We start from the raw sequence: 25,891 nt of genomic DNA on the forward strand, positions 1-25,891 counted from the left end.
GCGCGCGCGGGGAGCTGCGCCGCATCTTGGAGGAGGATTTATAACGCGGCGGCGCCGGTGCGGCCCGGCGCGGGGTCCCGCAGGGTCCTAGCGTCCACGGCATTGGCTGCGGGGTCACCATGTGACGCGGGGGCGGGGGCCGGCGCCGCCTCCGCCCGCCGGTGGCACCTCGGCCGCCGCGCCTCGGCCGCGCTCCGGCGGCAGCGGAGGGGGTGCGCCGGGCGGGGCGGCGGGGACCTGCGAGCCGCCGGGTTCAGGCCGGAGGGGGCGCTCCGGGGCCCCGGGCGGGCGCCTCCCGCCGGCCCTGCGCCGCCCGCCGCCGCGCCGTGCGGGGAGCCGCGGACCTGGCCCGGCCTGGGTCCCGCACGCCGCGGCCGCCGCCGCCGGGCGCAGTCACGGAGGCACCGTCCTCGGTCCCATTGTCTGGGCGCACTCCGCGGGCCCTGCAGGGGCGCCCCGGCTTTCCGCCCCGCGCCCCGGGGACGCGCGCCCGGAGCCGCCGGCTGGAGGCGAGGGCATGCGCCCGGAGCGGGTCCGAGGTCCGCGCCGCGCAGCCCGCGTTCAGACACCGGGCGCCGGGGCGGGAGGAGGGGGTGCGGGCCCGGGGACCCCCCAGCCCGGCCCCTGCCTGCCTGGCCCGCGCATGCGCCCTGCCATCTCGGTGCAGGTGCAGGGGCCCCGGCGGATCCTCCCGCCGCCAGAGCCCGGCCCGCCGGCGCGGGGAGTCGGGGAGGGAGGAGATGGGGGATCGGTGGTCCCAGAACCCGTGGCACTTCGTGCACCCAGCCCCGCTGCCCCGCTGCCTGCACCCTCTCCCTGCCGCCGCATCCCCGGAGGTGACCTCACAGAGGCACGCAGCCGGGTTCCCGGCGCCCCGTGGGTCGAGGACCCTCCCCAGAGCCCGGCCCGGCGCCCCCGGCCCCCCCCCCCGCCAGGCCAGGGCGGGGCTGTCCTTGCCTGCACCGCGCTGAGGGACGCGGGGAGGGGCGGCCGGCTCCAAGGAGCTGAACTAGTCCTCGGCCAGGGCTGCGGGGTGGGGTGGGGCAGCCCGAGGTCACCCTACACCATGCTCCCCAGATGCCACGGAGAATCTCAGGGCAGCTCAGGGCCCTGCGGCTGGCGTGTAGGGGGTGGGACAGGCCCACAGTGAGACCAGCCCCCAGGACCTGAGGTTGGCGAGAAGTGTCCCCCACCCCCAAGCCAACAGCACCCAAGAGATCCAGGCAGGACACCCCGGGGCCGGGAGCAGCGCTAGGGTGCCCAGAGGGTCAGGGGGGTCAGAGGAAGGAGACGGGGCCGCCCCACTTCAGGGGCTTGGGGAGCATTGTGCCAGGTGATGAGGCTGGAGAGAGGGCAGGGGGCCTGGGTTCCCTAGCTGTGACCTGTGACCCCGGCGTCCTACAGTTCTGCACCTGCAGACGCCCTCTCCGGGGGGCTGACCTCACCTGCAGCCCCTGGCCCAGCCCCTGTCACTCTGAGAGCCAGGGTGAGACGGAGGGGACGGCTGGCCAGCCCCCTGGAAGGGCTTGGCAGCCTCAGGCTGGATTTTAACGCACTTGGCGTGGGGTTGGCATGAAGGGGAGGGCTGTGCAGACAGCAGGGGGGAAGCCAGGCCACACCACAACCTCAGAGACATGGGGTTCCCCATCCGTCCCAGGGGGGCTGTGCCCCCAGCCCACATCAGGAGCCCGTTGTACAGATGAAAACTCAAGGCTGGCAGGTCAGGGCCCGTCTGTTCTCTCCCGGAACCCATGTCCGTTCTTCCATTTCTGCTGCCTTGTCCTCCCACCCGTGGCCTCAGGCAGACACGATTCCGCCTGGAGCCCCTCGTCTGCCCCAGGTTCTCAGGACGGGCTGTGTGCGCAGCAGCGGCACCCGCCCAGAGGCCGGCCTGGGCCTCGGGCACCTGCCACCTGCCGGGTGCAGCTCCGGGGACGCAGCTGGGGGCCTGGGAGAGGGGACTGGATGGGGAACAGGCCGGGAGCTTCGGAGGAAGAAAGGCCAGGAGGCAACCGCCTCCACAGAGAAAGGGGAGCAGACAAGGGTGAGACCCCGCGGGGCCTTCCCCAGCCATGGGCCTGGCTCCTGCAGCCAGGCAGTTCGGGCTCCAGAGGAAGCTCTCCCCACCGCCTGCTCTGCCCAGCGCATCGGAGGCCAAGGCCAGCCAGGAGCAGAGCCAGGAGTGGGGCCTCGCCCCCGGGTGACCTCTCCCCTTGCAGATCCTGGACCCGCTGACCTTTCCGCCCTGAGACCCCCTCTGGGCCTCAAGTTGTAGTTGAGCTCCAGGCCCCGCAGCCAGCTGCCTCAGGACCAGCTGCGTGAATAACGCCCCCGCCAGTGCCGCCAGCCAATCGGAGACCAAGCCTGGAAGGCCATGGAACCTTCTCTTCAGACCCCCACCCGAGGCCCTAGTGGGTTTGGCCCAGTGGATAGGCCTGCGGACTGAAGGGTCCCGGGTTCGATTATGGTCACATGCCTGGATTTTGGGCTTGATCCCCAGTGGGGGGCATGCAGGAGGCAGACGATCAATGATTCTCATCATTGATGTTTCTATTTCTCCCTTTCTGAGGTCAATAAAAGTGTATTTTTAGCAGAAACCAGTTTGGCTCAGTGGATAGAGCGTCGGCCTGCGGACTGAAGTGTCCCAGGTTCAATTTCGATCAAGGGCATGTACCTGGGTTGCGGGCACATCCCCAGTAGGGGGTGTGCAGGAGGCAGCTGATGGATGATTCTCTCTCATCTATGTTTCTAACTCTATCCCTCTCCCTTCCTCTCTGTAAAACATCAATGAAGTATATATATTTTTAAAAAGTATTTTAAAGATAAAAATCAATGAAAAAAAAAATACCTCAGGTGAGGATTAACAAAACAAAAAATTTTTTTTAAAAAAGGCCTTCCCCTAAATCTCTACCCCTAAACCCTTAGGACCGGAGACCCAGGGCTCTCCCCTCCCTGCCCCGGGCGCTACCAACCTCTTCCTCACTCCCAAGCCCCGAGGGCCCTTCCTTTGCCCCCGTAACTGGTTCCCATTTCTTCTAGAAATTCCTTTTTCTCCCTCTGCGGTTTACCAGATAAATGTTCTCTTACAGTTTAGCTCTAGTCCTGGTTTCTTTCCCACCAGAACCCCGTGCCGAGGTTGCTGGCCCCAGGTCTGGTCTGACCCCGGGGGTCAGAGGCCTGGCGCCGTCCCCATCGCCTCTGCCAACTGGACCGAGTGCCCACAGCGGAGTGCCCACAGCAGAGTGCCCACTGGAGCAGAGAAGCCCTCCGCCGCCCTCAGGGGCCGACAGCGAAGGGGGAGGTGGACGAGGGTCTGAAGCCACCTGAACAGGTGCCAGGAAGACAGTGGGGACCCCGGACACCGTGGTTCGCACACAGAGGCGGCAGGAGGGCGGGCAGCGTGCTGCGGTGCCCAGCTGGCAGGAGACCCCAGCTCCGGGCAGACCGGGCGCGGGCCTTGGCCACAGCCGGGCCCAGCTCCGTGCTGACTGCACTTCTGCTCCTACAACACCCCCCACCGGCCTCCCCACGCCCCCACTTCCCTGAGGGCTGGAGGGGCAGGCCTGGCCCACCTCTTGGCTGCCCGCTCCTCCGGGGTCCCTTCTCTGTCCACTCAGGGCTCCCGGCCAGCGCTGTCCACTCCTCTCTCCAGCCCTTCCTTCCCAGTTCAGCCAGCAGACCCATCCCCAACTTCCCTCCTTCTCCCAAACCCACCCCCTCCCCTCCTCTCAAACAGACCACGTGGCCAATCCCAACGGCTCCTTCTTAAAAATGTATTTTTTATTGATTTTAGAGAGGAGGAGACAGAAACATCTACGATGAGAATCATGGACCGGCTGCCGCCAGTGTCCCACACTGGGCATGTGCCCTGACCGGGAATCGAACCGTGACCTCCTGGTTCCTGGGTCGATGCTCAGCCCATGAGCCATGCCGACGCCTCCGAGTGAGCACAACTGCTCCTCCTGCTGCCGCCAGCCCGGGGGCTCTTCATGGCATCCCCGTCCTGCGGTTCCACCCCCCACCCTCTCCCTGCACCGTTCCGGTGCCACGTGGCACCCCTGCTTGCTCCGACCCCCCTGGCTCCCGAGGGTCCTCCCCACTCCCGACCCCCCTGCCCTGCAGCCGTGGGGCCACTGCTCTTCCCCGTGTGCCCCTGCCCTTGCCGCCTCCCAAGGGACACCCCGCCGGCTCCGGATGCACCCCCGTGACACCACCCGCTGCCCCATCCCCTATCACGAGCAGCCACACCGGGTGCCCAGCGAAGTCCCATAGGGAGGGACAGCCCTCCCCTCCAGCCCAGGGGTGACCAGCGGATCCTGGGTCCTGGGTGCCTCTGCCCCATCAGCCACCACAGGCCATGCCCTCACCAGAAACGGCATGATGAGGCCAATGGGTCCGGGTCCGACGTGAGCACCTGCCTCGCTGCTCTCTGCGGCCCAGGACGTGGCACCCAGGCGGGGGCCACGCAGGGCCTGCCAGGCTGTGCCACGTGGGACTCCGGTCTCTTCGCTCCAGTGCCAACACCCTGGCACTTCCAGAGCCCTGGCAACAGGACGGGTTCCTAGTAGGAGCCACGGCGTGAGGGGAGCCACTGGGGGTGGGGAGGCATGGGGGCGGGGAGGGCAGGGCAGGGCAGGGCAGGTCCTTGGGGCAACTTCTGGAGGCAGCCAGGCGGGGACGCACGCAGGCCCGGCCCTGCTGAGGCGCCACCAGCAGGGACCCGAAGCCCAGCTCGGCGGGGTGCCACCGTGACCCCATCAGCGCCCCACCGAGCGCCTGGGTGTCGTAAAGCATCGCTTCCCTGTGAAGCTTTAGCGAGAAGAGGGAGGGTCCCTGGAGACCCCCTGCCTGGCACCGAGTGCACGTGTGGGCCGGCCGTGGGGCGTGGTGCCCGCCTCAGGCTGTGCCCGGGGGCTGAACTGGGGCTGTTGAAGGGACCTGCAGGCGGGGAGGCTGTGGCAGGTCCTGGGCTCCGTGGCCACAGGCTCTGCGGGCCCGGCCACTGGCTGGGCCTCAGGAACCACTGCCCAGAGGGCTCCGAGCCCAGCACAGGCGGGGCAGGAAGTGGTGCCCAGAGGCGTGCGCCTGCTCAGTGTGGGCACCGTCATGGGACATGCCCGCCCGGAGGGCCTCACCCCGTGGCAGTGGGGGAATCAAGGCCCAGAGACGCCCAGCAGGGCCAGGGGGACAGCGCGGTGGGTGGGCAGGCGGCCAGAGCAGGAGACAGGACACGGGCACCGGGCTGGGCGTTTATTGGGGGGCAGCGGGGTCCTCAGCGCCCCGAGGGCCAGCAGGCGCACAGGGCCCGGCGCTCCGCCTGCAGCAGGAGGGTCTCCGTCTGGAAAGCAACAGGGACGGTGGTCAGGGTGTGAGTCACCACCCCCAGCCCAAGGGGGGCGCCACCTCCTGGCTCCTCCCAGCCCCGCTCCCCAGTTCCTCTCCGAGGCCCCTGGCCCTCTGCACCCCACTCACTGCAGGGACCCCCTGCTGCGGCCCCCCCAATTCCTCCGTCTCTCCCGCCCCCCCTCCGCACACCCACACCCACACCCCTCGGAGGAGAGAGAGAGAGGGAGTCAGTGGTGAGAGAATCCCCGATGGGCTGCCTGCTGTGCGCGCACTGGGGGTGCAGCCTGCAACCCAAATACCGTGACCTCCGTGACCTCCTGGCTCAAGGGCGGACCCTCAACACGGAGCCCCTCGGGCTGGGACAGAGATCACTGCCCGCCTCTGCACCTCCTCCGGCCCATCAGCCCCTCCAGTCTCTCCAGCCTCCCCCTCAGGGGGCCTCAGACCGGGGGCTGCAGGGCTGTCTGGGCCCCCCTCCCTCCTGGAGTTGTGCCCCTGAGGGGGGCTCCCTGCTCCTTCCACACTCCGGCTGCCCTGTCTCTGTGCCCAGCACGGCGCCCCAGGGCCCCCCAGTCTCCTCCCGCCCGGGGAAGGCTGGGCGGGGGGCGGGGACCCTGTGCACGGTGAGGGGAGCCGAGGGCGGGGAGGGGGGCGGGGAGGGGGGCGGGGAGGGGGGCGGGGAGGGGGGCGGAGAGGGGGGCGGGGAGGGGGGCGGGGAGGGGGGCGGGGTGGGGGGGGGCCGGCGGGGATGGGGGGGGGGCGGGGAGGGGACCGGACGGGCCGGGAGCCCTCACCCGGGCGTCCAGGCTGAAGGCCGTCTTGCGCAGGTCCTGCAGGGCGCGCTGCATGAACTCGAACGCGTGGCAGTCCACGCACGGGCGGCCTGCGGGGGAGGGGCTGCTCTGTCCCCAGCAGCTGGCCCGTCCTCCACCCCCCACCCCCCATCCCCCACCCCACCCCCTCCCCCACCCCATCCCACCCGCACCCCCACCCCGTCCCCCCATTCCTCCCCACCCCCACCCCATTCCCCACCGAAGGGGCGGCCAGGGGGCGGGGCGCGGGAACAAAGCGAGGTGCGGCCTCCCGCACGCAGGACCGGGACCAGGATGGGGACAGGACCGACCGGAACGGGCCGGGGAAGGGGACCGGGGCGGGGAAGGGGACGGGGACGGGGACGGGACCGGGATGGGGACGGGAACGGGGACGGGGGACGGGGACGGGGACGGGGACGGGGACGGGGACGGGGACGGGAAGGGGGCGGGGAAGGGGACGGGAACGGGGACGGGACCGGGATGGGGACGGGAACGGGGACGGGGACGGGGACGGGGACGGGGACGGGAAGGGGGCGGGGAAGGGGACGGGGACGGGGACGGGACCGGGATGGGGACGGGAACGGGGACGGGGACGGGGACGGGGACGGGGACGGGGGACGGGGACGGGGACGGGGGCGGGACCGGGACGGGGACGGGGACGGGGACGGGGACGGGGACGGGGACGGGGACGGGAAGGGGAACGGGACGGGACGGGACGGCCCGGCACCTACTCTGCGCGGGGACGGCGCTGCCGGCGGGCTCGGCGCGGGCCCGGGCGCCCAGCAGCGCGGCGCTCAGCAGCAGCAGCAGCAGCAGCGGCCCCGGGGGGCGCGGCGACGGGGGCGCCATGGCGGGCGGAGGGGGCGGCCTGCAAGGCAGGAGGGTCCGAGCGCCGCCCGCCCGCCCCGCGGCCGACCCCGGCCTGGAACAGACCCCGATCCCCCCCAGACACCCCGCCCCGCCCCGTCCCCCCGACCCCGGCCTGGAACAGACCCCAATCCCCCCCAGACACCCCGCCCGCCCCGTCCCCCCGAACCCGGCCTGGAACAGACCCCGATCCCCCCCAGACACCCCGCCCCGCCCCGTCCCCCCGAAACCGCCTGGAACAGACCCCGATCCCCCCCAGACACCCCGCCCCGCCCCGTCCCGTCTCCCCGACCCCCCGACCTCAGCCTGCGAACAGACCCCGATCCCCCTACACACACCCCCGCCCCGCGCCCCCGGCCCCCCGACCCCGACCCCGGCCTGGAACAGACCCCGATCCCCCCCAGACACCCCGCCCCGCCCCGTCCCCCCGACCCCGGCCTGGAACAGACCCCGATCCCCCCCAGACACCCCGCCCGCCCCGCGCCCCCGGCCTGGAACAGACCCCGATCCCCCCCAGACACCCCGCCCGCCCCGTCCCCCCGAACCCGGCCTGGAACAGACCCCGATCCCCCCCAGACACCCCGCCCGCCCCGCGCCCCCGGCCCCCCTTACCGCGGTCGGGCACCGGGAACGCAGCGCGGGCGCCTGGGCGAGACGCGTTGCGTTCGGCGCGCACCGCGCATGCGCCCCCGCCCCGCCCGGGTCCCCCTTCCCGCGCCCCCTCCCCCACCGGCCGACGTCGTCGCCATGGAAACCGGAGGCCCCGCCGATTTAAAGGGCCGGAGCGGCTCCGGGATCCCGGCGCCCCGTCCCGTCCCCGGGCGAAGGGAGGCTGCGGGGGGCGGCGCTGGGGGCAGTCGGAGCCCCGCCGGGGAGCAGAGCGGCGGCGGGGAGTCTGTGGCCGGAGCCTGGCCGCTGCGGGGCGGCCCCGGGGAGGACCCTGAGCGCCCGGCGGGGAGGGGCTCCGGCGGCTGTCCGGGAGATGGCCGCCCCCCCACCCGGCGCCCCGGCGGTGTGGCCTCGGAGGGGTCCCGGTCTCTGCCCTCTGCGCCCCTGGGACGCGGAGTCCTCGCCGCCAAGGGAAAGCGATGCGGGTGCCGGCTCGGGGACCGGCCGGCCGGGCGCCCGGGCACCGCTTGGCGTGCACTGGGCGCCCCGGTGGGCAGCGCCCGCTCCGGTCAGCGTCCCCCGGGCTCGGGGCGGGACCTCCGCTCCGCCGGGCCCAGCGGCGGCCGCGGGGCTGCAGCCCGGCCCGGCGCCCAGGAGCGGGGGCGGCGTCCGGACCTGATGCGCGTTTCCGTTTCTGTCCGGAGTCCCGTGGGGTCAGGGGCGGGGGGGGGGGGGGGGGGGGAGCGCCAGTGGCTCCCCAGCTGGGGGTCCCCCTGTCGCCCTCGCCCCCCCACAGCGTCCCGCCCCCCAGAGCGAGGGCAGCAGCTACCCCTTCCCCCTCTGCCCCCCAACCTGCCCCCAACCCATCCTCTCCCAGCTCAGCTCATCCCCTCCTCCGAGGCCCAGCCTCACCTCCAGCCCAGCGCGCACCCTCACCCCCCGCCCCCCCACAGACCCCCCTCTATACACACACAGACCGCCCCCCACACACAGATCCCCCTCCATACACACAGACCCCCCTCCATACACACAGACCCCCCTCCATACACACAGATCCCCCTCCATACACACAGATCCCCCTCCATACACACAGACCCACACACACACACACAGACTGCCCCCCGCACACAGACCCCTCACACACAGACCCCCCTCCATACACACAGACCCACACACACACACACAGACCCCCCCACACACACAGACCCCCCCCACACACACACACAGACCCCCCCCCACACACAGACCCCTCTCCATACACACACACACACAGACCCACACACACACAGACCCCCCACACACACACAGACTCCCCTCTATACACACAGACTCCCCCCCAACACAGACCCCTCACACAGACCCCTCTCCATACACACAGACCCACACACACACAGACCCCCCACACACAGACCCCTCACACAGACCCCTCTCCATACACACAGACCCACACACACACAGACCCCCCACACACAGACCCACACACACACAGAGACCCCCCACACACAGACCCCTCACACACAGACCCCTCTCCATACATACAGACCCCTCTCCATACACACAGACCCACACACACACAGACCCCCCCACACACACAGACTCCCCTCTATACACACAGACCCCCCCTCCACACACACACACACACAGACCCCCTACCCGCTTCCACACACACAGACCACCCCCACATACACACACACACACACACACACACACACACACTCAGCGCCCCGGCTGAGGGGACCATGCAGCCAGGGGGGCTGCCGGGTCCTGAGTATGGGGGACACCTCCCCAGCCCTCATCCCTCCAAACAACACAGACCTGGTGAGCCCCTCGCCCCACCCAGGCCTCTGCCCCGTCCCTTCCCTCCCTCTCTCTCCAGCCTCCCCGACCCCGGGGCCAGCCCTGCCCTCGGCCATCAGCGGGCTCAGGCTTCCTGCCCCATCGTTGCCCCTGCGGGCGCTGCCCCCACCCTGTGTCCCCCCAGGCCCATCCTGAGGGCGATGGAGGTGAGCAGGCAGCGCCAGTTCAAAGCGGGCGTGAGGGGCCCACCGCCCTGACCACCTGCAAACTGACCAGTGGAGGCGGCGGGGCCGGCCCAATCCATCCTCCGCAGGCGGAATGGTGGAGCAGGGGAGGGGCGGTGCCAGGCCAAGGCAGGGTGCCAGGCTGGGCTGCAGGGCTGCGAGGCTGGGGACAGGCCACAGAGGGCACAACCCTGCACGAATGCGAGCACCAGACCTCTAGTTATTACTAATAACGAACCACACCGTTCCCTAACGACTGACTGCTATAATCGTGCTGCATTCACTTCCCTAGGCCTACGCAGGCGCCATTTCTCTCCACTAACACCAGCAGCGAGTATTTTAGCAGCCGGTGGCCACATCGTTAGTCTTGGACTGACTTGTTTGGTGTGCACTACATGAAATACTTCACTTTCAGAGAGCAAGGAAAATAGATTTATTTTCGTGATGCTCTTTTTAAAATTTATTTTTTACAGAGAGGAAGGGAGAGGGACAGAGAGTTAGAAACATCCATCAGCTGCCTCCTGCACACTCCCCACAGGAGATGTGCCCAGAAACCAAGGTACGTGCCCTTGACTGGAATTGAACCTGGGACCCTTCAGTCCGAAGGCCAACACTCACCCACTGAGCCACACCGGTGAAGGCTTGTGATGCTTAATTTGTGCAGTTATTCATTGTCTGGTAGTTAATGTTCAAGAAAAATGTTAGTTTTTATTAAAATGTTCTGTTGTTTTGTGTGAACGATGACTCATTTAGTTCAGCCCTTTGAATTCAGCCTGTCTCTATCGAAATAAACCTGCGTTTCTATGAAAATTGAGGATTTTGGGGTTTTTTTGCGGCCACATCCACTTATACTGGTCTACTGGGCCCGAGTTGGCCTTTGAGTCTGACATGCTTGGAGCCTATGGCAGGTCTTCCTTCCTTCTTCCCCCTTAAATGTACTTTCATTGATTTCAGAGAGGACAGGAGAGAGACAGAAACGTTGATGATGGGAGAGGATCACTGACCGGCCGCCTCCTGCACGCCTGCCCTGGGGCTCCAGCCTGCAGGCAGGCCTGTGCCCTGACGGGGAGCTGAACTGTGACCTCCTGGTTCAGAGGTCTGCACTCAGCCCTGAGCCCTGCCCCGGCGGATTCCCTCCTTTTTAAGGCGGAATACCACTCCACTGTGTGGACAGACCACGCCCGCCTGTAGACGGAGTGTCTGCGGTCAGTGCACGGGGGTCAGGGCTTCAGTATGTGACCTCATACCAGCACCCCGTGCCCCCAGCCCCGGAGGCAGGCCCGTACCTCTGCTCCCCGTGTCTGCAGCTGCGGGAACCTGCGCAGTCAGATCCCAGGACGGTCAGATCCCAGGACGCGTGCGTGCAGGGACCCAGGGGCGCGGGGACCAGCCTTTGGGGCAGAGGCCCAGCCGCAGGGCTGCCAGGCCTGGAGGAGCGGCTGCCCCGGGGCTGGGTAAGAGCCGCTGGTGGAGGGGGCCTCCAGGGAGTGGGGGAGGGGGGCAGGCTGGTGGTGGAGTTGGGGCATTGGGTCAGAAACCATGCGTTGGCTGTGCAGGCCCAGCTCAGAACCGGGCCTGGAGGTTGGAGGGGGAGCTGGGGGGCCAATGTGGCCACGTCAGTGACAGGAAGCTCAGGACATGAACCCGGCCGCCGCCCCCCCAGCCCCAGCCCAACACCCAGAGCCCTCCACCCCTCCCCACGCCCTCGGAGGTGGGCGGCTGCTCAGGGACCAGGTGGGTCGGGCTCTGCGGGACCTCTTCCCAGAGCGGGTGGCCCCAGGCCCACGGTGTCAGGGCCCCTAGCCTCTGCTCCCCTGCACTCGGCTCCTGAAGGGGCGCTGAGGGGCGGGTGGAGCCCACGCGATGCTGATGGACACGGGATGTGGGGTGGGGAGCAGGCGAAGATGGTGTGGGGGTTGGGGGAGACGGGGGCCTGGGTCCCAGGCAGAGTTTGGGGCTGGCCGGGAGAGAAGTGGGCGCCGGGCTCCGTGGGCCGCCTGCTGGGGGCAGGGAGGCGTGGGATCGAGCCCCCCTTATCCGCGGGGTCCCCCCCCGCCCCCCCCCCCCCGTACTTGCTGCTCTGCGTTGGTGGTAACTTCTGTTTAACCCTCACCTAGGACTTTCCCATTGACTTTGGAGAGAGTGGAAGAGAGAGGGAGACGTGATCTGAGAGAAACACATCGATTGGCTGCCTCCTGCATGTGCCCCAAGACCAGGGCCCGGGCCGGGGAGGAGCCCACCACCGAGGTCTGTGCCCTTGACTGGAATCGAACCCGGGACCCTTCAGTCTGTAGGCCAACACTCTAACTGTGAGCCACGCGGCCAGGCTGTGCTGGCGGCACCTTCTATGGGACACGGTGCCCGGGATCCGTTCCGTCAGGAACTGCGAGCGGCTGCGGAGTGCAGGGCGTGCGGGGTCTGTGAGTGTGCTCATCTTCAGAGAACAGACCCCCGGCCCAGGCAGGAGCCCTGAGGCCTCCTCTGGGTGCCCGGGGCCTGCGCTGGGGTGGCGCCCACCTGGCCCTGTGCCCTGGGGCACCACCCCCTTTCCCGGCCCGGCAGTCTGCACACACCTGCTGCCGGGCAGACCACACCTCTGCTCTTCCTGTCAGCGTGGACTCCAGGTCCTCCGCTCAGGGCTTCCCCTCCCTGTCTTCCTGGTGGCTGGGCTCCCAGAACTCAGGGTCCCTCCATTCAGGGACCCCGCTGGCGGCCGTGGCCTGCAGCCCAGGAAGCACCACGCTTCCTGTGTCGGGTCCAGGGTTTCGATGCCGTGGTCGCCCACGGCCACAGCGGAGGCTGCCGTTCCTCAGTCCCCCTCCCTGTCCCCGCAGACCCGCTGAGCTGCCGGCGAGACTGAGCCCCAGGCGCGACTGAGGCACATCCCTCGGGTACCTGCCGCTCTCCCCTTGGCCCGGCCACCGCACCTCGGGGTCCACTCCGCGGCGGCCTCGGTGGCTCCAGCGGCGACAGCAGCGGCCCGAGCCGTCCAGTCTCACCTCCATGGTGGGCACTCGGCTGCCCCGCCGGCCTGGGGCTGCCCCGCCTGCTCTTCCCAATGAGCGCCCTTGTGGAGTGTGACCTGCAACCACAGTGAATCCACTGCCCGCCCTCAGACAGCCCTGATGGTCACTTCCTCTTTACGGAACTTGCCGAGGGACAGTGACTGACACACACGGGCAGACCACACCTCTGCTCTTCCTGTCGGCGTGGACTCCAGGTCCTCCGCTCAGGGCTTCCCCTCCCTGTCTTCCTGGTGGCTGGGCTCTCCGCTGTGAGTCCCACCTCACCTGCTGCGGGACTGCATTCACCCGGCAGGTCCCCTTCCGCCACCATCGGCCCCCGTCCCCCTGGCCATCACCACACCGCCGTCTGTCTGTGAACAATCCGGATTATTGTCTTGAATATGTTTTTATTGATTTCAGAGAGGAAGGGAGAGGCATCCATGAGAATCACGGATCGGCTGCCTCCTGCACGCCCCCTACCGGGACCGAGCCCACAACCAGGCATGTGCCCTGGACTGGAATCGAACCCGGGGCCCTCAGCCCGCAGGGGGCCGCTCAGTCCCTGAGCCCACCGGGCAGGGTCAAAGCAACACACCGGACACAGCCAAGGCTCCGAGCGCAACAGGAACTCCCCGGAGTAACGGGCCGGTTCGCCTCCGGCGGCGGGGCTCCAGCTGGAGGCCCAGGCGCGGGTGCGGTGTGCACGGCCTCCCGGAAAACCCGCCTCCGACAGGTGGGCGTCCCTCCGAGTCCAGCCCCCCCGCCGCGTCTCCCCGGGACGGCGAGCACCGCCCGCCCCCGCCCCGCTCTCTCCGGGCACGAAGCGCGGGAACAGCCATGCCGCCTTCTCCGGAGCCTTCCGCATCCGCCGAGGTCCGCCCGCGCTTCGGCTCACACACACGGGAAGATGCTCCGCGGGCTCGCCTTCCACGGGCGCGGCCTGCCGCGGGCACACAGGTGCTCGGCGCACGGCTGGGGCGGACGAGAGCGGGGCCCAACCCGCTCCCACCGGCAAAGGCGCCCCGGCCGGCGGCGCGCGCAGCAGCTCCGGGCCCCGCGGCAGAGCAGCGTCCCTCGCCGCCGCCGCGCAGGCGCGCACTCCCGCGGCGCCACGCCCCTCCCCTGACGTCAGGCCGTCCCCGGAGCGGACCGTGGGCGGCGCCATGTCACGTTACGGCGGACGGCGAGCCTAAGCCGGCGTCGCCACGCAGCGTCTCGCCGAGGCCCCGCCCCGACGACGACGTCACCGCAGACGCCAGGCGGGCGCCGCCATGTCGGGGGTCCTCGTCGCGGGCGCGCAGGTGTCTTCATAAGATGCCGGCCCGGCGGCGGCGCCCGGCGTTCCCCCCCCAAGATGGCGTCCATGCGGGAGAGCGACACGGGCCTGTGGCTGCACAACAAGCTGGGCGCCACGGACGAGCTGTGGGCGCCGCCCAGCATCGCGTCGCTGCTCACGGCCGCGGTCATCGACAACATCCGCCTCTGCTTCCACGGCCTCTCGTCGGCCGTGAAGCTCAAGCTGCTGCTCGGGACGCTGCACCTCCCGCGCCGCGCGGTGGACGAGGTGAGGCGGCGGCGCGCGGCGGCCTCCGGGACGCGGACACGCGGGGCCGGCGGCGTGGGAGGCGGGGCGCGGGCAGGGTGCGCGGGGGGCGGAGGGGGCGCGGCCGGGACCCGGTGGGGAGCCCCTCGGAGGACGGCCGGCGGCTGCGCCCCACGAAGCGGCCGCCGCGCGGGGCCGCGCACGCCGTGGCCTCCCCCGCCCGTGTCTGCGTCACGCGAGCCGGGGGTTTGGGTTGGTTTCCCCGCGACGCGCGTCAGGCTCCGGTCGCGCCAACGGAGCCGAGCGCCCAACCGCCGCCCCGCCCCCTCGCGGGTGTCCGCGCCGCGCGTGGGCCCGGGGCCGCGTCCGGTCCCTGGTGGGCGCCGGGGCCGAGCCCACGCGCCCGCGTTTGTGTCTTCGGGTTTATGGTGTCCATGGTGTCCATGGGCCCGTGGAGGGCGGGGCACGGAGGCTCCGCTCGGCCGGGCCCGGGGTGGGTGCCGCCTGTGTGGACCCCAGAGAGGCGGGCGGAGGGCGGAGGCAGAGACCGGGGCCGGGGAGCGAGGGGCTGGCCCGCGCCCCGCTGGGGACGGCGCTGGGACCCCGCCGGGCCTCGGCGCCCGGCCTCCCTCTCGCTTCCCTTCCCGCGGAGCTGTCACGGACGCTGTTCGGTTGGAGGTGCGCAGCCATATGGCTGGTGTTGGCTGGTCCGAGTGCAGTGGTGTCTTACAACTAATTGATCACAGCCAGTTACATATGGCTGGTGTTTGTGGGCGTGGAAGCGGCCACCACCAGGGACACCGCCCTCCGTGCGTCTCCGGTTCCCGCGCTCCATCTGGACGCCCCGGGATGTGCCCCCTCCGCCCCCCATGCCCCTGTCATTACCCAAAAGCGGCCGGTTCAGGCCTCAAAGGCTGGCTTCGTCCAGACGAGCTTCCGAAGAGCAGGCGCCCCTGAAGGAGAGAAGGAGAAAGGCCGCTGAGGTCTAAGAGTCGTGGGAAGCAGCAGACAGAGTTTCAGACCAGGACAGAGCCGGAGTGCTCCAGGCGTCACCTGTGGGGCAGGGGGAGCCCTGGGGGAGCGGGAGGGGCCCGCCTGGGGCGGGGGCGGTGGGGGCTGGAGAAGACTCACTGAGCCGGAGCTGAGCACAGGCCCAGGCTGCCGGGGCGGGCGGCCTCAGCCAGGAGCAGAAGCCCCAGAGGCTCTGCGAACGCCCTGAGCTCCCGTGGCCGGGCAGACTCGGAGCTGGGGGCTCCGGCACATTAGACACCGCCAGCCCTCGCCTGTCTGTTGGCCAAACCCTTTGCGTCGAGAACCGAGTTCCCCTTCTTCTCTGACAGCAAGGCGGCCAACCGGGAGAGGCGGGCCCCAGCAGCAGAGCCAGGCCCACCGCCACCGTTCAGGCTGAGGCCCGGGGAGCCACGTCCACGGGACAGGCGGTTTCCGTCTTCACCCTCCCCTCACCTGTGCCCCGCTCTCCTCCTTAGCCAGGTTTCCTTGGAGGTGGGTCCGCCGGGGCCGGCTGGTGTGCTCTGCGCTGATGCGCTCTGGCGGTGCCCGATCCTGGGCTGCTGGTCAGGAGACAGGTGCACAGGTCTCTCCCCGCCACCTTCCCGGCGCCCGAGCTGTGCCCTCGGCCCGAGTGTACCCTCCAGCTCGGCGTGCCAGGCGGCTGTGGCTAGAGCCAGGCCTCCTACCCGGACGCGGCCCGGAGGCCCCGGTCTTCCCGAGCAGTTGGGGCGCGCGTCCTGTTGGGGTGTGTGGGGGGCACCCGTGCACGCTGGGTTACTGGAGTTGCGGGAAGTGCGTCTGACTTGATGACATTTGATGGGTCCAGCCCTGTGTGTGGGGACGGTGCCTGGACTGTGGGGCCGGAGTCTGCAGGTGGCTAATGCCGGGGCCGTTAGGCCGGACTGAGTCCCTGTGGTAGGAGCACAGTCCTGCCCCTGCCACCTCTCCTGACGCAGCCCTCTCGCGATTCCTGGGCGTCCCGGCCACTCTCGCTCGCCCCGTCTCACGCCCTGCGTGTGACCTTCCCTTCTCAGCTCCACCCACAGGCGCTGGTTGGGACTTTGAGGAAGACAGGGTGACTTTGGTTGGTTCGGGTTAAATCATCTCCATATCACATCTTACAGATTATGAGTGTAGCATGTCTCTAGATCTTTAATGTTCGTTGTAAAGCTATGGTTTTCTCCTGGGAGGCCTCCATCTTCTGTTCGGGTATTTCCGGATATTTCATGCTCGTTCGTGTTGCCATTTACTTCTTCTTCTCGCCTCCCCGCAGTCACCGGGACCCTCCAGGACCCCGCCGCCTCCTGATGGGGGGGTGGGGGCACTTTCAATCCTGCCAATAGTGAGACAGTGTTTCCCATGGCTGTTCGGAGAGACTTTTTATCTGGTTATGAAAATTCTTTCCTATCCCTAGAATTTAAAAATGTTTATTTTAATCAGGAATGAGTTTTTTTTAAATATATTTTATTGATTTTTTACAGAGAGGAGAGAGAGGGATAGAGAGTTAGAAACATCAATGAGAGAGAATCATCGAACAGCTGCCTCTTGCACACCCCCTACTGGGGATGTGCCCGCAACCAAGGTACATGCCCTTGACCGGAATCGAACCTGGGACCTTCCAGTCCCCAGGCTGATGCTCTATCCACTGAGCCACACCGGTTTCGGCTGGAATGAGTTTTAACAGCTCTGTTGAGATGTATAACTCACATACCATCAGTTCACCCCGTATAGGTACAGTTGAGTTGTGTTTTAGTATATCATCCTAATCAATTGTAGAACACCTCATCAGCCCCAAAATAAACCCTGTGCCAATTACCAGACCCCCCACCCCAGCCCCAGGCAACCACTGATCTCGTCTGTGCCTCCGGGTTTTCCTGGTCTGGCTTTCGTGCACGCGGACTCCTGTGACTGTGCCCTCGATGACTGGCTCCTGTGACTTGGCGCAGTGTTTCCCAGGCTCATCCGTGCGGATCCGTGCTGCTTCCTTTTTGTGACTGAAGTGCCTTCCGCTCTGTTCGCGCCGCACCCGCTGAGCCGGCGTCTCCTCCTGTGGCTGCTGTGGAAACGCAGTGTTTGTGGACGTGGTTCCGTCGGCACCGAGGACGGTGCTCTCCATTCCCGGGGGCACCTGCGGGAGGCGTGGCCGGGGGGGGGCAGCCACGGGGGCGGGGCCTCCGCTGGCACAGGATCGCGGGGAGCGGCGCCGTGGGCAGGGCGGCGGTGGGGAAGAGCTCGGCCTGTCAGGCGCGGAGGGGATACGAGCGCAGCCCACGTCCCCCTGGGGCTGCGGCGTGCTGGCCGCCTCCGGAGCGCCTGGTGCTGTTCGGGGCTCCTGAGGCTCCTGCCCGCGTCGGCTCCTTCTGTCCGAGTCCAGTACCTGCTGACTCCTGGCCCACAGAGCGGTGCGAGCGCCACACGCCTGCTTCCCTGCCCTCCCAGGAGTGCCCCTGCCCTCGGCCTGAGGGGGCTGACCCGGCCCTGGGGCGTGTGTCCGGGCCATCCGCCCGCCCGGCCTGCTGCTCCGTCCTCACCGCCCGGGCCCCGCGGCCTTATCGGCAGGCTCCCAGACGGTGTGGCCGGAGTGGCTCAGCAGCACGCACTCCGGCGGAGACAATGTGTGGGCCCTTGTAGATGCCCGTCAGTGCCCGGGGCCGCGCGCGAGGAGCCTGGTGCTGCTGTGGGAGGCTGGGGCAAGAGGCTGCCCAGCAGGAGGGTAGCCACAGGTGGTGGGGCACTAGATCTGGGTGGGCACTGCAGCCTGGTGGAGGCTGGGGGCACGAGGAAGGGGGACCTGGCAGGGGCAGGGGCTGCAGGGGGTTTATATGTAGAAACAGGATGGTGTGCCCTGCTCCTGTGCGCACGGCTCCGGCAGGGTGGCGGGGGCAGGGGGGGCCGCTGAGGACACCCTCTCTCCCGCAGATGAAGGGTGCCCTGACGGAGATCATCCAGCTGGCCACCCTAGACTCGGACCCCTGGGTGCTCATGGTGGCCGACATCCTCAAGTCCTTTCCCGACACGGGCTCGCTTAACCTCGATCTCGAAGAGCAGAACCCCAACGTTCAGGACATTCTGGGAGAACTCCGAGAGAAGGGTACGTGCCTGGGTACTTTGTGCTGGGAGGAGGCTTCCCGAGAGGAACCGTCCTTTTAAAGCGCACCGGTCTCAGAGAGTTAGCCCTGCACCCTTAACGGCGGAGCCGGGCGCTGCGCTGCGGGCCCCGGCGCCTGCCACTGACTCGGTGGAAAAGCCAGGGGGCGCCGAATCTGAGCCAGGGCAGGCCGCCGAGGCCGCTGGTCTGGCTGTGCTGCTCCAGGCCCGGTAGGAGGCTGCAGGCCGGCTCCCCGCCCCCTCCTGACTGGCTGCTTCTGGACGGACAGTGGGCGAGTGCGAGGCGTCGGCCATGCTGCCCCTTGAGTGCCGGTACCTGAACAAGAGCGCCCTGACCACGCTCGCCGGCCCGCTCACGCCCCCCGTGAAGCACTTCCAGCTGAAGAGGAAGCCGAAGAGCGCCACGCTGCGCGCCGAGCTCCTGCAGAAGTGTGAGTGCCGCCCGGCCCGCGGGGGGGGCGGCCGCGTGGAGGGTGAGCAGGCCCCGGGCCTGTCTGTGGCTCTATTCTAAGCTCCTTTTAGGTTCTGCTTTAACGGGCTTTTCGGCCAGAGCCCTGCGTGAGGTTGGGGTTTTAGAACTCTTAACTGCTACCTGCACTGGGTTCTAAAACCCGTTTTAGAAGCTGGAAAGCCTTCCGGCTGAAGGATCTCTACTCTTAGCTGTGAAATGAAGTCTGTGCCGAGGCCCACGGGCAACGAGACAGGCGGCTCGCCCAGGCTCCTGCTCCTGCCCTCCGCCTGGCTCTCGGGTGCAGCTGCCCTGGGCGCGGCTGCTACAGGGTTCTCACTGCTCCCAGCTGGCGGCTTAGGAAGCGTGTGTGTGGCCAGTCGTGGCCAGGAAGCAGGGAACTCCATTCCTTCAGCCAAATAGCCTTGTGCTGCGAGGATGTTATCAATACCCATTCCATGAAACCCCACTTGACTGAAGCCCGGACTGGACGGATATTAATAACGCACATGCACACCCCGCCGGAGAGAATTGGAAAAGCCAGCAGCTGCCGGGGCCGTGGGCACGTGTCCGCGGGGGGGGGGGGGGCAGTTCACACGAAGGGACGGCAGGTCCTGTGCGCACGCTGACACGCACCCTTCCCCTGCAGCCACCGAGGCCGCCCAGCTGCTGAAGAGGAGCGCGGGGGTGCCCTTCCACGCCAAGGGCCGGGGGCTGCTCCGGAAGATGGACACCACCAGTAAGGCCCGCCTGGCCCTCTGCCTCCGGTTCAGCCCGAGGCCTGGGGCCGCTGCCCAGGGGTGGGACGGGCCCTGTCAGGGGAGCTGGCCCGGTGTGTCCTTGCCGATGCCTCGGGGTGGGGGCGGGGGCATGGAGTCCGTGCCGGAGCCGCTCAGGAGGGCAGGAGATGGGCGAGGTGCTGCCTGCAGGGAAGGCCGAGTGCTGGATGCGGCTGCCCACGTGGCACTGTTTGGTGTTTTTGGCAAAAATGTCGTAGGTTGGCTGTGATGTTGCTGGCTACGGCCTTCTCTGCCGAGCGGCGCCCTGGTGCGGAGCGCTTGTTCACGGCGAGGGCAGCCGTCCCGGGCACGGCAGGGCCGGGTCAGGGCCCCGCGGGGGGCGGCCTCCTGGGCACCGCAGTGGCCTCTGGTCCGGGGGCCCGGCTCGCACAGGCCCCGCTGGTCGTGGCTGCGCCGATGACGCCCGTCCTCTCACAGCCCCGCTCAAAGGCATCCCGAAGCAGGCGCCCTTCCGGAGCCCCACGGCCCCCAGCGTCTTCAGCCCTGCCGGGAACCGGACCCCCATGCCCCCCTCGAGGACACCTCTGCGCAAGGAGAGGGGCGTGAAGGTGGGCACGCCCTCGGTGTCGGCCCCTCATGGCCAGCCTGGCGCGCTCACACTAGCTAAGGGTGCCTTCTGTCTGTGTGTCTGTCTGGGCAGCTGCTGCACATTTCTGAGCTGGATACGGTCGGTGCCGGCCGAGAGGCAAAGAGAAGAAGGAAGACGCTGGGTGCGTACCTGGGGCTCCCAGCGTCAGCCAGGATGGTGCCCGAGTTCCCCTCCGGGGCCTGGTCTCAGCGGCCGCCTCTCTGGAGGGGGGCGCAGGGGGCGCCCTGGTCCGGGGCGCGTGCTCTTTGCCTGGAGATGTGCGTGAAGGGCCGGCTGGGGCAGCGTTTCGGGGCTCCTTGCTGAGCCTGCTTGCGGAGGCCACCGGGCACTGACGAGGCTCTGCCCACAGACACGGAAGTGGTGGAAAAGCCGGCCAAGGAGGAGACGGTGATCGAGAACGCCACCCCCGACTACGCAGCCGGCCTGGTGTCCACACAGGTAGGGCTCCCGCCAGAGCCTCTCGCGGCCAGGGTGCTCCCTCCCGTCCCGGTCCTTAGCCACTAAAGTGTGTTGTCAGAGAATACGTGTGTGCACACGTACACACACGGTGTGTATGCGTGTGGACATGCATATAAGAGGCGGCGCTGGCCAGGCCCCTTCCCTGCGGGCACTGGTCCCAGGCCCTTCTGGGAGAGACCACGCACTGTCTTCCAGAAACTCGGGGCTCTGAACAGCGAGCCTTCGCTGCCCTCCACCAGCTACCTGCCTGCCACCCCCAGCGTGGTCCCGGCCTCATCCTACATCCCCAGCTCCGAGGCGCCGCCAGGTAGGCCCCCACAGCACCCGCCTGCCCGGCCCTCCCCCTGCTGTGCTGGCTGGAATGTGCCCAGCCCTTCCTGGGGCAACAGGCAGCTGCCCCAGCTGCAACTCCAGGGGGACGTGGCCAAGATGGCAGCAGCGCAGGGCTGTGGTCCGCTCCCAGTCCCGGGACATCCAAGAGGACAGGCTAGCGGCTCTGCCCTGCGGTTTCGCTTGGTCAGGCTCTGCGTTGCCTGCCGGGAACATGGTCCCAGGGACAGGGCGGCCAGAGACGGCCTTGGGGTCTGCTGGCCAGCTGGACTCCAGGCTGCCTCCTGCCTCCTCTCCGATGACCGGGACGGGCACCTGGCTCCAGGGCAGGGCTCTCTGCAGCCTGTGCCCACCCCTGGGCTGGCGGTGCTGCTCGTGGCTTCTGCCCCGCTGCAGGCCAGAGGCTCCTGCTGGTCGGAGCCTGGAGAACCCAGGTCTCAGGGCCGACAGCTGCACAAGCCAGGCAGTGTGGGCAGGACGGTCAGACCAGGCAGGGCCGGCACAGAGCCTGGGGGAGGGTCCCCAACCTCCCGGTGCCTCAACGGGCCTCACTGTGCTCACAGCCGCACCTTCCCGGGAAGCCAGCCGGCCCCCCGAGGAGCCCAGCACCCCGAGCCCCGCCCTGCCGGCACAGTTCAAGCAGAGGGCGCCCATGTACAACAGCGGCCTGAGCCCAGCCACGCCCACACCCACGCCTGCAGCGCCCACCTCACCCCTGACGCCCACCACACCCCCGGCCGTCGCCCCCACTGCCCAGGCACCTCCGGTGGCCATGGTGGCCCCACAGACTCAGCCCCCTGCCCAGCAGCAGCCCAAGAAGAATCTGTCCCTCACGGTAGGTGTGCCCGGCAGTGGAGGTGCCAGTGGTGCCTGTCAGGGCCTGCGGGTGGAGGGAAGCAGGGCCGGGCTGCGGGCCAGGCACTCACCCCCTGCCCGCACCGCAGAGAGAGCAGATGTTTGCTGCGCAGGAGATGTTCAAGACAGCCAACAAGGTCACGCGGCCCGAGAAGGCCCTCATCCTGGGCTTCATGGCCGGCTCCCGAGGTGGGTTCGTGTGGGAGGCCCTGGGCCCTGCAGGGGCGGGGGGTCGGCTCCTTGGCCCCAGGACCCGCCCAGCAGCCTGCACCCTCCACAGAGAACCCGTGCCAGGAGCAGGGGGACGTGATCCAGATCAAGCTCAGCGAGCACACGGAGGACCTGCCCAAGTCGGACGGCCAGGGCAGCACCACCATGCTGGTGGACACCGTGTTCGAGATGAACTACGCCACGGGCCAGTGGACGCGCTTCAAGAAGTACAAGCCCATGGCCAACGTGTCCTAGGGGCGCCCGCCGCCGCCTCCGCCGGCGACGCGGCTCCGGCTCTGAGCGGCAGGCCTCTGTCGTGCTGCCGAGCCCCGCCCCAAGCTGTAGCCTTGTTCTCGGGGTGTTTTGGACTTATTTTTTAAGTTTTAGGATGGGTTACTTTTTGTGTGATAAGTCACTTTTTTGGATTAAATATTACATTTTTGAATGTTAAAGTTAACCAAAAAAATTTTAACTTCCTAATTTTAGTGACAGCTCTGCCTGTTATAGACTTTTTTATTTTTCTTAAATTCCATTGCCCTCGAGGTTGAGGGGACCAAAGGGGGGCCAAGCGGGCTGAGAACAGGTGGGGACAGACAGTCCCGCCCATGTTTTCTACTTGTCTTTTGTACAGTGTGAGCATAGAGACCAGTCTCCGCACCTGTGTTCTTGTACAAACTACCTGAGCAATTAAAGTTTAGCTTTTCTACAGGAAGCCCAGGACCATGTGTTTGGGACAGCATGGGGGTGGGGGGCGGAACACCTATGGGAGGCTCTCTCCCTCCCACCACATCACCTTCGAGGGGGATTTGGAACAACTTTAAAATTATAACACAGTCTCACAATCAGATCTACGCTTGCTGTTTTGATGTCCCTTGGACTCCCAAGACCAGCCTCTCCGCTCCGCCTTCTCTGAGGGGAGGGCCTTGCAGTGACAACCGAGACCAGAACCTCACGCTGCTGCCCATGTAACACACGTTTAAGAAAAGAGCCTTTCAAAGTTTTTAATACAAAAATATTGATACACAATTTTCCAAACACAACTTCCACGTTAAATGCTATTTCTTTCCATGTTGGCAATCCCCGAGTCTACATTTCCATACATCCCCCGACGTGAGCTTCAAGTTTCAGAGTCCGTCAGAACACGATAGCACCATGGTCCTAAGGAGGCCTGGCCGCAGGGCCCAGGCACCAGAAGGCACCGAGGCTGAGGTTAGGTTCTGACAGTTCACATCCCGATGGCACGTGGGCACCGCGCTCCTCAGACTCCATGGGACAGGCTGCCTCCGCTCCCGACAGCAGGTCGTCCTGGGAGACTGCTCTGTCCACTGACCGGGTTCCCAAGAGATAAATACTTCAGCGGCGTCAGCACAGACCTGAGTGTGAGGCCCTGGAGCCGGGGACAGCGACTGGCCTCCCCAGTGGTCCCTGCTGAGGCGGACACGCTCCTGGGCCTTGGAGCTGGTGAGGCGCCCACCTCCCGGGCCAGTGCCGGCCGGGGAGCCGCGATCACACTGGGCATAGGTTCCCGACGCCAAGGAATCCTGAGGCTGGCCATTTTATTTTGTTTCTGCTTCACATTAATGACAAAAGGGCTGAAACATGTTCGGAGACAAACCCCACACCACCCCCGAGACGGAGTCTCTCCTCCAACGGCCGGTCCTGCCCCATCATGGTTTTCTAAAGACTCAAAAGGTAGTGTTATTTGCTCATCAGTTTAACAGTTTTGGGAGAAAGGGCAGCTATATTGAAAATAATGTTTCTAGTATTTCCTTCAAGATCATTTAAAATTTGAAAATACCAAAGTGACACAATCACAAGAGTTGACTGCTGTCAAGTATGAAAACAAGTTCATTGCTCCCCAAAGTGCACTGCCAACCCAAGTTGGGTGTCCTGACGTAGCCGCCCAGCAGGAGGGCAGGATGGGTGGCCTCCGGCCTGCGATGAACCCTGGCTAAGCACGGCCACAGCCCTGTGCCCAGACCTCACAGTGTGCGAAGCCGACAGGACGTAAGGAGCGATTTAGAAGTAACGGACTGAAACACTCCACAGCCGTCAGGCAAAGGGGCTTCCATCAGAACCGAGCCCACGCGCGGACGCGGTCGGGCCAACGCTCTGGCCTCTCCTTCCGGTTCCGTGTGGTGACTCCCGGGTCACCAGAGAAGGGCTGGTGACCACCAGGAAAACCACCGTCGGCCTGGAGGCCAGGACCAACCGTCTGGGAGAGAGAGGCCCCCAGCCGCTCAGGACCAGCTGCGCACCCTGCAGACAGCAGGCACCAGCACACGTGTGCCCCATGGTGCGCCCCCTTCTCGGGGGGCTCTGAGCCCCAGGGTGGAGAGGGACTCCTGAAAGAAGAATCGTGTTTTGCACAGAGAATGCACTATTTTCCAGAAGATTCTCCAGAGTTGGCAGGCAGTGCCGTGGCTGGGCACGTCTGACTGGCAAAGAGCGAGGAAGCTGCCACGGCTCCATGTGGCCAGCTCTAGCCTCGCCTGGGCCCCGGAGAGAACACTGCAGAGACACACGTGTCCTGGCGGCACTGGGCCCGGGGGGCGGTGCCAAGTGCGAGGCAAAGACCTTCCCTGGAGTCCTCACCAAACCACCATGCGGCCGCACCCGCCACGGCCACACCCTGGCCGGGAGACTCGGGGTCGCGTCAGTAAATACACGGTTCAGTCGGTGGTAATTGTGAAACGTTTAGCAAAAATATATTGAGAATAAAAGCCAGAAACTGGTAAAGAAACGTCAAATGAAAAAAACGTACAAAGTTTCCCCCGGGTGTTGGTAAGAGCCCAGGGCAGCAGATGCCCGCCCGCCCGTGCTCCCAGGAAGTGGCTCCGAGGGGCCTGCTCTCCGAAGGCCGACAGGGCAAGGCCCCGTAGGTCCAGCCCGCAGACAGCAGGGACCCGTGTGCTGCGTGAGGGAGGGCACTTGGAGGGAGATTTCACATTAGTACGAACACGCCGGTTCATCAGAGCCAGTGAGGTGTCCGGGGCCGGAGCCCCCGCCCTCCAGAAAAACTACTCTAAGGTTTGGGGATAAAACATCTCATATGCCAATCGTGTCAATCACAACGTGAACTAAAACCAGTGGGAGGGGACGCGACGTTGAGCGATCCAAGCAGCTGGAATGCTGTGCGTTGGTCCCGGCTCGAGCCCGCGGCTCAGGCGGTCAGTGCAGATGCAGCGGGGCTGCGATGGCTCAGTGGGGAGGCGCTCCCTCCCGAGAGGCCTGTGCTCCTGTAGCGGCTGTGCCCCGCCCCAGCCCCCCAGCTGGGCCCACCCCACCCTGGGGCAGGCTGTGCTATTTGCCCTCCGGGACCCTCCGCCAGCACCGCCGCCGCCGCCTCCTGCCCTGGGGCCTCCTGGGCTCGGGGCAGGGGCTCTGGGCCTCGGCACCTGCCGCGGACTCGGTCTCCACGTCGTGCTCGCAGCAGTAGGCGCGCCCGTCGGCGGCGGAGCGCAGGGCGGCCGTGTCATGGTGCTCCTTGCAGAAGGAATTGGGGCACAGGTGGCAGAAGGAGGCTGAGGGCTTGCCGCACACGTCACAGTGATGCCACGGGCACACCCACTTCCCTGCAAGAGACGGCCGTTACCAGACACCCACAGCGCGGAGGCCAGCTGCCCGGGGCCTGCCCTGCCTGCCTGTGCCTGCTACTGCCCGCTCCCCCAGCCCTGGCCCGCAGCCCGCTGGGCTCCGCTGGGCTCCGCTGGGCTCCGGGTCCCGCACACATCGCTAAGGGCCTGGCCAGGCGGGAAATATCCCACCCGCTGAGGCCTCTCTCAGCGTCTGCCTGCCACCTATCTCACCGCGTTTTTCTGTCTGTTTGACAAACATGTTGGACTTCCACAGCGCTGGGCTTTCTGCCTTTGGGGGCT

General features: G+C 67.1%; 3 protein-coding genes across 4 annotated transcripts in view; 1 reads left to right on the plus strand and 2 right to left on the minus strand.

Moving 5' to 3' along the window:
- Nucleotides 1-5,236: 5,236 nt before the first annotated feature.
- NICOL1 (NELL2 interacting cell ontogeny regulator 1) lies at nucleotides 5,237-7,722 on the minus strand. The gene is made up of 4 exons (XM_084905337.1): nucleotides 7,638-7,722; nucleotides 6,890-7,026; nucleotides 6,141-6,229; nucleotides 5,237-5,338 (listed from the first exon to the last, which is right to left on the minus strand). Exons 1-4 carry the CDS (start codon nucleotides 7,706-7,708, stop codon nucleotides 5,273-5,275), a joined length of 363 nt encoding a protein of 120 aa, XP_084761463.1. The 5' UTR covers nucleotides 7,709-7,722; the 3' UTR covers nucleotides 5,237-5,272.
- A 6,123-nt stretch (nucleotides 7,723-13,845) lies between these two features.
- NELFA (negative elongation factor complex member A) lies at nucleotides 13,846-22,725 on the plus strand. The gene is made up of 11 exons (XM_084879008.1): nucleotides 13,846-14,224; nucleotides 18,134-18,305; nucleotides 18,592-18,753; nucleotides 19,420-19,509; nucleotides 19,988-20,118; nucleotides 20,211-20,280; nucleotides 20,509-20,597; nucleotides 20,814-20,925; nucleotides 21,512-21,783; nucleotides 21,893-21,992; nucleotides 22,084-22,725. The coding sequence occupies exons 1-11, from the start codon at nucleotides 14,015-14,017 to the stop codon at nucleotides 22,266-22,268; spliced, it is 1,593 nt and encodes a 530-aa protein (XP_084735134.1). The 5' UTR covers nucleotides 13,846-14,014; the 3' UTR covers nucleotides 22,269-22,725.
- Nucleotides 22,726-22,999: 274 nt separating this feature from the next.
- NSD2 (nuclear receptor binding SET domain protein 2) overlaps nucleotides 23,000-25,891 on the minus strand; it is a 46,514-nt gene continuing 43,622 nt past the window's right edge. For both annotated transcript variants that reach the window (XM_084878819.1, XM_084878820.1), the window contains one exon: nucleotides 23,000-25,588. In XM_084878819.1, coding sequence (XP_084734945.1) covers nucleotides 25,317-25,588 — 272 coding nt within the window. In that variant the 3' untranslated portion in view covers nucleotides 23,000-25,316. The remainder of the gene's footprint in view (nucleotides 25,589-25,891) is intronic.

Source organism: Pipistrellus hanaki, assembly GCF_964339955.1.
Source record: "Pipistrellus hanaki genome assembly, chromosome: 1".
Lineage (NCBI taxonomy): Eukaryota > Metazoa > Chordata > Mammalia > Chiroptera > Vespertilionidae > Pipistrellus > Pipistrellus hanaki.